At 48.9% G+C, this 11,086-nt stretch overlaps 1 protein-coding gene across 1 annotated transcript; it reads left to right on the plus strand.

The window, feature by feature from the left end:
- Nucleotides 1–1,179: 1,179 nt before the first annotated feature.
- Nucleotides 1,180–5,127, plus strand: LOC136508832 (protein SCARECROW-like). Its single transcript, XM_066503613.1, has 2 exons — nt 1,180–3,111; nt 4,448–5,127. Exons 1-2 carry the CDS (start codon nt 1,499–1,501, stop codon nt 4,893–4,895), a joined length of 2,061 nt encoding a protein of 686 aa, XP_066359710.1. The 5' UTR covers nt 1,180–1,498; the 3' UTR covers nt 4,896–5,127.
- Nucleotides 5,128–11,086: the final 5,959 nt, after the last annotated feature.

Consider the following 11,086-nt stretch of genomic DNA (forward strand, 5'->3'; position numbering starts at 1 on the left):
TTTTTGAATTCTAAAATACTAAGTTTTATGGACGGAAGGAGTATAGAAAAAATACGATCAAAATTGTGTCTTTGGAGTTTGTGTGGATAATCCAAAATGGCATTTCTGCGTAACTTACCTAAAAAGAAATTGACTAGATTATTTGAAACAATATAATACTCCATCTGTCGTAGAAAGAATGTAATTTGAGACATTTTTTGAATTCTAAAATATCAAGTTTTATGGTCGAAAGGAGTATAGAAAAATACGATCAAAATTGTGTCTTTGGAGTTTGTGTGGATAATCCAAAATGGTATTTGTCGGTAACTTACCTAAAAAGAAATTTACTAGATTATTTGAAACAATATAATACTCCATCTGTCCTAGAAAGAATGTAATTTAAGACATTTTTTGAATTCTAAAATATCAAGTTTTATGGACGAAAGGAGTATAGAAAAATACGATCAAAATTTTGTCTTTGGAGACCGTGTGGATAATCCAAAATGTCATTTCTTAGTAACTTACCTAAAATGAAATTTACTCCATCTGTCCTAGAAAGAATGTAGTTCTCACTTCTTGAAAGAAAAAAAAATCTAAAGGTCTGTTTAGAACATAGGAATTTTGCAGAAAACATGTAGGAATTTCACAGAAACCAGTTCAATTTCACAGGAAAAACAAAGAAATAGAGAAAAATTCTCACATTCCAAATATGCACTAAGTTGAACCAAACCTATACAAGAAAATACTAAAAATTAGTATGTGGATCGAATAAATATCGTTAGATTATTATAAAATACATTTTGTAGTAAAACTGTTTTAAGATATAGATCTGGATACTATTCTTTTATACAAATTTGGTCAAACTTAATAACGTTTGACTTATCTAATACCTACAATTATATTTTTTTTGTGGGGCTGAGCCGCTGAGGGAGTACAAACCAGTGATAATCTTAGCCTCGTTTTCCCCCTCATTTTGTGTTTGAATTTGAATTACATTTTTTGTGGGGGTGAGCCGCAGAGGAGTACAAACTAGTGATAATCTTGCTTCGTTTTCCCCTCATTTTGCTGGCCACAGAGATAATACAAGATTTTTTACAAGGATACTCCACCGATAATAAAATTGTAAAGTGTGTGGTACTAGTAGAAAGGAGGCAGGTAAACACGGAGCCCAAGGGCAAGCAAATCCTACTAATCCTAATCCTAATCCTAACTGCGGCGCGTGCATAAATTAGCGGCAGCAGCATGCCAGCATCCCCTGCAAACCCAAGCGCTTGTGCTGACGCGCTTGGTCCTCTCCCGCCGGCGTCTTCCTCTTTACTCCTCCTCCCGCATCCGCCGCCGTCCATCTACTCCTACCCATCCCGAGTCCGGACTCCGGACTGGTGGTGCTTGTGCAGGTGCAGCCCGCGCGCGCGGCGCCAAGCCACATAAACAAAACCGCTGCTCATCCCCCCGCGCAGCGCAGGGCTGCCCGACCCCGACCGCCATGCGCGCGGCGGCTTCCTCTTGGCGTTTCTAGATGGGCTCCTCCTCGCTCCTCCTCTTCCCCTCGTCCTCCTCCGCCGCCGCCGCACCCGCCTCTTTTACTGCCGCTACTCATGCCACCGCCACCGCCGCCTCCTCCTCCTTATTGCCGCCGCTCCTCCCCCAACAATCCCACCACCACTTCCTGCAAGTCCTCCACCACCACCTAGGCCAGCAGCAACAACACTCCTCCTCCGCCGCAGCCGCCATGGTCCGCAAGCGCCCCGCGCCCGACGTGGACCTCCCGCCGCCGCGTCGCCACGTCACGGGCGACCTCTCCGACGTCACTGCCGGCGCCGGCGCCGCTGGTGCGGCCCCGCCGCCGCTGCCGCCGTCCTCCGCCAGCGCGCAGCTGCCCGCACTGCCCACCCAGCTCCACCAGCTGCCGCTCGCGTTCCAGTTCCAGGCGCACGCGCACCACCAGGCCGGCGCGGAGGTGAACGTCCCCACGGCGCACCCGCACGCGCACGCGCAGGCAGCCGACGTGGCGGCGGCGGCGCCCTCCACGACGGCGTGGGTGGACGGCATCATCCGCGACATCATCGGGAGCAGCGGCGGGGCCGGGGTGTCCGTGGCGCAGCTCATCCACAACGTCCGCGAGATCATCCACCCCTGCAACCCCGGCCTCGCCTCCCTCCTCGAACTCCGCCTCCGCTCGCTCCTCGCCCCAGCCGACCCCGCGCCGCTGCATCCACCTCTCCTGCACGCCGCCCCACACGTCGCCGCGCTCCCTCCCGCTCCACCGCCGCCGCCGCTTCATTCCGCAGACAAGCAGTGTCCGCCGCCGCAGCAGGAGCAGGAGCCCAACAACCCGCCTGCGCCGTCGCAGTCGCCCAAGACCCCTACGGCCGAGGAGACCGCGGCGGCGGCGGCGGCGGCCGCCAAGGAGCGGAAGGAGGAGCAGCGGCGGAGGCAGCGCGACGAGGAAGGGCTCCACCTGCTCACCCTGCTGCTGCAGTGCGCGGAGGCCGTGAACGCGGACAACCTCGACGACGCGCACCGGTGGCTGCTGGAGATTGCAGAGCAAGCCACGCCGTTCGGCACCTCCACGCAGCGCGTGGCCGCCTACTTCGCCGAGGCCATGTCGGCGCGCCTCGTGAGCTCCTGCCTGGGCATCTACGCGCCGCTGCCACCGGGGAACCCCGTCGCGGCGCGCCTGCACGGCGGCCGCGTCGCCGCGGCCTTCCAGGTGTTCAACGGCATCAGCCCCTTCGTCAAGTTCTCGCACTTCACCGCCAACCAGGCCATCCAGGAGGCGTTCGAGCGGGAGGACCGCGTGCACATCATCGACCTCGACATCATGCAGGGGCTCCAGTGGCCGGGACTCTTCCACATCCTCGCCTCCCGCCCCGGCGGCCCGCCTAGGGTCAGGCTCACCGGCCTGGGGGCGTCCATGGACGCGCTCCAGGCCACGGGGAAGCGCCTCTCCGACTTCGCCGACACGCTCGGCCTGCCCTTCGAGTTCTGCGCCGTCGCCGAGAAAGCCGGCAATGTTGACCCGGACAAGCTCGGCGTCACGCGGCGGGAGGCCGTCGCCGTCCACTGGTTGCACCACTCGCTCTACGACGTCACCGGCTCCGACTCCAACACGCTCTGGCTTATCCAAAGGTAGTAGGAGTACTCCAGCAGATGACTCCTCCATTTCCAAATTCCAATCCATCGTGCATTCTTGCTTGCTTGTTGCCATGTCAAATCTTGATGCTTTCATCATGGCTACTTTTCAGCACCGTTCAGTTGCCAAAAAATTTTGCATAGTAACTGTCACATCGAATCTTGCGACACATGCATGCAGTACTAAATGTAGACGAAAAAAAAAACTAATTACACAGTTGGTCGAGAAATCGCGAGACGAAACTTTTGAACCTAATTAGTCCATAATTAGACACTAATTACCAAATACAAACGAAATGCTACAGTGAGCCAAAATCCAAAATTTTTTGGATCTAAACGCACCCTTAATTAGCCCTTAGCCCTTGTTTAGTTCGTGAAATTTGGAATTTGGGGTTACTGTAGCACCTCCGTTTTTATTTGGCAAATAGTGTCCAAACATTAACTAATTAGGCTTAAAACGTTCGTCTCGCAATTTCCCACCAAACTGTGCAATTAGTTTTTCTTTTCGTCTACATTTAATGCTCCATGCACGGGCCGCAAACATTTGATGTGACAGGTACTATAGCAACTTTTTGAACTTTGGGGTCCAACTAAACAAGGGCTTAACCAATGTGGCATTGCGATATGAACGTCAGGCAGGCATCAGTCGCCGTACATCCGGTACAAGCACGATCCGTCAGTTGGCTAACTAGTAAAAAATTTGTGTTTTGGAGCTCAAAAAGCTCGTCATTATGACCAACTTTCTATGTAGGCTAAAAAGGTTGGATCTTATATACGTACAATGCTTTTGTGGTGATCCGAGAACGGAGAACCACAAAAGATCGACCGTGCTTGCATTTGGTTAGTGGATCACTGGAACGAGCTGAAAGTTCTTACCATCATGGCCAACTTTCCAAGCCAAAAGGTCTTAACTTTCTAGTCCATAGTGCCAGAATCATGATTACTGAATAGAATACCTGTCATCTTCTCCTAGTACGTATACACTAATCATCTTCTCCTCATCACACTATAGATCAGATCAGGAAGCTAAGCTGCTAAACTCGAAAGCACATCAAATGCGTGTTATGCTTTCTCTAATCTCTCGCTAGTTTTGTTGATAGACTGCTAGTAGTACTCCATATCTGCCCAATGCGTACTTTGAACATGAGATAAACTGCAATTCAGTGTTGATTTGATGCATCATTAAAATGCTAACTGCTGCTGCTGGCTAGCTGCTTCAGCCGTCTCGTCATGCCGCTGCCAGCACCAGCAGGCAGCAGCAGCATCGAATGGCCACCAAATGCGCTTACTTACTGACTGACTGACTGATTCACATTCACCAATGAATCACCAGGCTGGCCCCGAAGGTGGTGACAATGGTGGAGCAGGACCTGAGCCAATCGGGTTCCTTCCTGGCGCGGTTCGTGGAGGCCATCCACTACTACTCGGCGCTGTTCGACTCGCTGGACGCGAGCTACGGCGAGGACAGCCCCGAGCGGCACGTCGTGGAGCAGCAGCTGCTGTCGCGGGAGATCCGCAACGTGCTGGCCGTCGGCGGCCCCGCGCGCACGGGCGACGTCAAGTTCGTTGGCAGCTGGCGGGAGAAGCTGGCGCAGTCCGGGTTCTGCGCGGCGTCGCTCGCCGGCGGCGCTGCCGCGCAGGCGTCGCTGCTGCTGGGAATGTTCCCCTCCGACGGGTACACTCTGGTGGAGGAGAACGGCGCGCTCAAACTCGGGTGGAAGGATCTCTGCCTGCTCACCGCCTCCGCCTGGCGCCCGATTCATCAGGCCCCGTGCCGTTAAAAGCTGAGATTACTAGCCTTATTTGTTACAGAGCTAAAGGCATTTTATTTTACTGCTACTAGAGCTTACTTACTTCTAGAGGTTCTAATTGTTCTTTTGCATCTTTCTTAGCTAGCTAGCAGCTCATCAATGCAAATTGGGTCAATTCTCAATTCTGAGAAAAGGAAATGAAAACATGCACTCTGATCACTAATTACTAATTGCTAGATGCCTGATCTCTTTCACAGTGACAGTTACTGATGTGAGCTTATTAATTAGTTTCTTGGTAGGTTCTGCTTAGAAGTCCTGTCAAACTAGTCTTATTTCTCCATCATCATTACATAGATGAGCTCTTAACCATATAGAGTACAATATATGGTGCTCTTTATGCAGGTTAGTGTAAACTCTTGCTACTGTTAGGAGAGTGTTTTACTGTTATCTCCAGAAAATTGGGGGGGGGGGGGGGGGGGGGGGGGGGGGGCAAATAAAGTAACCAATGTAGCTGTAGTCCATTTTTAATGTTAGTTCTGGATGATCTACTCATGTACGTATTAGAAGTTGAGCCCTTTTTGGTGTGGATATATATGCAGTTTGCCTACTTTTAACATCCTTTTCACCTTTACTTCCATGAGATCATCAGGTTGTCAATTCTTGCTCCCTGGACATGTTGACCAAAGGAGGCATTAGCATGATGATGAGGTGACATTGCATCTTTCTTAGCTAGCTAGCAGCTCATCAATTCAAATTGGGTCAATTCGCAATGCTGAGAAAACGAAATGGAAACATGCATTCTGATCACTAATTGCTAGTTGATCCCTGATCTCCTTCACAGTGACAGTTGCTGATGTAAGGTTAATTAGTTTCTTGATAGATTCTGCTTAGATTTCTGTCGTGCATCTTCATCAACCTGTCAAACTAGTCCTATTTCTCCATCATCATTACATAGAGGAGCTCTTAACAATACAGTACAATAAGTGGTGCTCTTTATGCAAGTTAGTGTAAAGTCTTGCTGAGAAAGTACAAGCACTGTTAGGAGATTGTTACTGTTTTCTTTCTCCAGAAGAAAATATGGCAAGTTAGGCAGTTATAGACCAAGGCTATTTTTCTTTGGGAGGCAAATAAAGTAACCACTGCAGATGTAGTCCATTTTTAATACTAGTTCTGGATGATCTACTCATGTACTATTAGAAGTTGAGCCCTTTTTGGTGTGGATATATATGCATTTGCCTACTTTTAACATCCTTTTCACCTTTGCCTCCATGAGGTCATCTGCTTGTCAATTCTTTGCTCCCTGGACATGTTGACCAAGTGAGGCATTGGCATGATGATGAGGTCACATTACATTACATTGCATCCATCCAGAATTCGTACGAGAGGGTGTTTTATTAGTTCACCATCCCCATCATCTTTCATTCATTCATTCATGCGATAATCTCACTTCACTAGTCTGCTGGCTGTGTGTCTTGTTTAATAATAAATAAAGTTTACTGATATCACTTAAATGAGAAGTGGGGACAAGCTATTAGGAGTAAGAGGGAATTGTTGTTGATCACATTTCCTTACTCACATCAGTAGTACCTGGGCACCTGCCTTGTTAGCTAGCTTATTAATTAGCTTCCTAAGTTCCTAGTGACATTTCCAAAGTGAGTTATGAGCCAATTAATCTTTGTTGGCAAACATCATCACATTGAATTGAAGGCTTCATCATCAAAGCCTATCTATGCCCCCACAACAGGCACAGGCAGGCCGTTTGCAGGACTGTCCTCAGATAACACATGCATGGTAGTATGGTCATGGAGTTGGAGTGGATTGGAGAGTTGCTGAGGGAGGCAAAGCAATCAGTCCTACTACAACTAGAGAGAAGGGGCAAAGAGGACAAGGACATGAGCTTGCTTTGCCTGCCTCTAGGGCCCAGTTTAGATGCAAATTTTTTTGCAAAATGATCACGGTAGCATTTTCGTTGTTATTTGGCAATTAGTGTCAAATTATAGTCTAATTAGGCTTAAAAGATTCGTCTTGTGGATTTCGTCTAAACTGTGTAATTAGTTTTATTTTTTATTTATATTTAATGCTTCATGCATGCGTCCAAAGATTCGATGTGACGGGGAATCTTGAAAAATTTGGCAAAACGAAGTGGAACTAAACAGAGCCCCTCTTGCATGCCATTGGAAGTTTGGCATTGCCAATTGCCATGATGGGGGCCGGGCTGGGGCATGCATGCATGGGTCTCGTCTCTCTCTCTCTCTCCTCGAACAAAAGGCTCCTCGTCCAAACCTTTTTGTGGTCTGCCCGGAAATCATCTCGCTATCTTTTCTTGTCCCAGGGCCCAGCGATGGCGATGAGCAGTCCTTTTACTCACAGCACAAGCCGTACCCTGTTGTCTCTTGTTCTCTACTGCCAGGGCAGGTTGGAAAGACGCTACGCACGCTAGTATACTGATTGGAAAGACACTACCTGTTGGGCCTCCATGCAAACAGGAAAAAAAAAAAGCTGTGAATGAGGCATTTTGGGGAGTGATGCTGATAGTCGAGCGTGGTTGTTGGACGTGCCAAAGTCTCAAGCCCCCAGTTTGATTTCCCTTGCTCGGAGTCGTTCAGTGGTGTGGCTCGGTTTCATCCTCATCTGAATGTATCTGACGGTGACAGGGATGGTTCATGTTGCATTGCATCCTCTTCCTCTACCATAATGCATAACTGGTGGTGAACATGTGATCGATCGGATTTTCTCGGCTGTTGTCTGGCCTTCTCCATCTCCAACAAGCAACAGCTCCAAGCCGGCCATAGCGGTCGGGGGACCGCAGAGACAAAAGGGGGATGGAATGATGTAGAAAGAAAAGTGACTAGATTTGTGCGTGTGGCGAATTGCCCAACTGTGGCGGCGAGGAAATCCGGCGTCAAAATCTGGGAGCGTAAAAGTGAAAGAAAGCAGCAAGCGGCTGGCCTGGAAATGTGCATCACAGGAATGTGGAGGTAGGGCTCAGGATTTTGTGGGCTGATCGATCGATTGGCCCAGTATTCCGTCCACCGCTTCAAGGAAAGGAGGCTCCAGGCCAAGCGCAGTGGGGTGCGTGAGTCATAACACCGTAGGTGTTCGTCGTAATTAGGCCCAATAAATAAGGTTGCAAAATTAGACACGCATCGGCCTTGGCCCATCCAGCGTGTGTGGGCATGGCCTTGTAATTAACCCCAAAATTGAATTAGGTTGGCGCGGAGCTGTGCACCCGTGTGGCCAAACAGAACAGAAAATTGGACTCCGAGAAACCCAACCTTTGCATTCTCAAAATTGCTAGCGCTCGGACGTCCGTTCTGGGGCACTAGCGTCTGGCGCTAGTGCGCTTCATATGGGGGCCCGCGCTGCTCCGTTTCTCATGTCAACGCAGGGGCCACGTCTCCATCAGCGCTCCACTCCGTTTCCCTCGTTTGCCGCTCGTGCCCTCTCGGCTCCCACGGGCATGCACGTGGGCCCAACAGTTGTATCAGGCGGTTGCAATAGGTGGGTTCCACTGCAACATATGCAACACCAGATCTACTTTTGCAACATCTAGATAAAACACTTGTAACATAGTTCGAAAACAGTTGAAACACTTGCAACATATGTCTAAAACACCAAGAAAACATGTGTGTAGCCATTGCAAAACATATGCAACATCCAAATAAAACACATGCAACATACGTATGAAAACACCTGAAACACTTAAAGCATACGCTTGCAACATGCATGTATATACAACATCCGGATATACTTTTGCAACATCTAGATAAAACACTTGCAACATACGTCTGAAGATAGATGAAACATTTGAAACATACACTTGAAACTCCATTACAACATGTGCAACATGCCAACCTACTTTTGCAATATCGATATAAAACACTTACAACATACTTATGAAATATTTGAAACACTTGAAACAGACGCTTGCAACATACGATTTTAGCACAATATCTCCTTGATGCTTAGGAGAACGGAGGCTCGTCGACGTGCCGGAGGTAGCGGCCCGACGACGCTTTTGTAGGAGGCGGGCCGGCAGCGGTGACTCACGACGCGACGAGGAGGCAGCGGCCACATGACTGGGAGAGGGCAGCCACGCGCTCCGCCGTCCTGCGGCAGCGCCCGGTGGTCGTCCCTGAGATCCAGCAGGTCGCCAAGGCCCACTATGTCGAATGCCCAGAGGAGGATACGACAGAGGTACCCCAGTGGCAGGAGGAGGTGGAGCAGCTGCTTCGGGAGCGACATCTCCGAGATGCTGGCCGCGACCGATGCAGCACTTGTCTTGGCGTGTTCGTGCCTCTTGGCTTGAGGCGGTGGTGGGCATGCCTTGGGAGCAGATAGTAAAGAGTGGACGAGAGAATATGACTGGACAAGAGTATTTCTTTTCTTTGAGAAATTCCCGAGTGGATGAGAGGGGATAGTTGGGTTGACGTCGTAGCCCACTAAGGAGCGTCCGGACGAATAGACGCCCGCAGCACAGCATTACCGTTGCCCTCTCCAAGGAAAGCTGTCCGTCCCTAGCAAAAGCTACCAGCATTTTTCTCACATTCAGCCAAAGGGTTGCACCAAACTACTCAACCAGGGGCTAATCCACGTGGCATCGTTCGTGTTGGTTTTTCCTTTTCTCCTGCTGCTGGTGCCTGTTGTTTAATTGGTTAGGCCAAACCGGCCGACCTACATTACATGCAGATGCAGGGATAGTCGCATCGCATCGTTCGTTCGTTTGCCGGCAGTGCAGAATGGAAGCACGTACTCCCTCCGTCATCATCAAATTCGGCATCGTCGTCATCGTCCTTGATTGAGACCCTGATGATCCCATGAAGTGACGCACGCAGGTGAATCCTGAATGTCACGTGTCGAAAAGAATCCTGAATCACGGGCTCACGGCCAACCACCCAAACATATGATTTTCCATTATGTTTCAATAATCAATATTCAATAACGAAAGGTTCACGTCAACTAGTTAGGTTCCGGTGGAACTTATCTACCTGGGTTTAAGTCCTCGACTTGGCACGAGTGCTCATATTTTCCTGGATTTATTCCACAATTTAACGGCTATACTTTCAGTAGTAGGCGACGTCCTCGTAGACAGCGAAGCGTTAGTGGTGACTTCGGGAATCTCGAGATCTGTTGGCTCGGTTCTTCGGAGGTGCTAATAGGGGTAGGGTTTACGTACGTGTGCTCATACGGGTGAGTGTACGTGCATGTTGTGGACGTTTACGTTGTACTGTGTAATTCTCAAAAAAATAAAATAACAAAAGGTTCACTGTATATTCTGAATTACATCATTAATAAAACTAGTACAGATATAGCAGTGATCTTTCATTTTAGGATTGGGTAATTTATTGGCGATACTTAAGACAAATTTTCTCAAGATCATTCTAGGGACGGACAGCTTCCCTCAATATCATAAAAAGCAAGTATTCCAGGGACGGACAGCTTCCCTCAATATCATAAAAAGCAAGTATTGCCACCCTCAATATTAATTCTCACAAAATACGTTAAAAAATAAATCATAAAGCTTCTCATAAAAATAAAAAGATAACTCATCATCTGAGTATTCGGTATACTATAATAGTCAATCAATAACAATAATAGCCAATAAGGCCCTGTTTGGTTGGGCTTTTGAATGTAGCTTTTGCCTCCAAAAGCCAAAAGCTCAACCAAAGGGCCCAAAAGACATATGTGCTTTTGCTCAAAAACAGCTTTTAGTGTAGTACAAATCTAAAAGCAGCTCTCCATTTGCTTTCACTGGCTTTTGGGTGAAAAATTACCCACCTGCCACTGGTTATGAAGATACCGATTCGTTTTTTTCTTCTATTCCGGTCCATAACGTATCACGAGGAAAGAAGCTCTCGCCTCCAGCCGGCTGGCACGACGGCGCCCTCTACGCCCGGGCAACAGCTCTGTAACACCACAGCCCATTAGTAGCCTATAGTAGCTGTGAAGTTGGCCCATGTAGCCCAAGTGGCACATGTATGGTTGTAGTTGGTGGGTTTAGTATCACCTTAGCAGCTTAGGAGGGTGAGGGCCAGCTTATAAGCCTTGTCGTTCCAAACGTAGCACCTACAGGTTAACCCTTTTACACGAAGCGAGGACGAAAGTGTAAGAGAGGTGCTACGCGTATGCAGGCCCGGGCCCGTTCTACGTGCGGAGCTAGGCCATATAAGCAGATTTTGGACGCAGGGTATTACAAGCTCCTCTCCGATGGGTTCGCATGG

Source organism: Miscanthus floridulus, chromosome 15 (assembly GCF_019320115.1).
Source record: "Miscanthus floridulus cultivar M001 chromosome 15, ASM1932011v1, whole genome shotgun sequence".
Classification (NCBI taxonomy): domain Eukaryota; kingdom Viridiplantae; phylum Streptophyta; class Magnoliopsida; order Poales; family Poaceae; genus Miscanthus; species Miscanthus floridulus.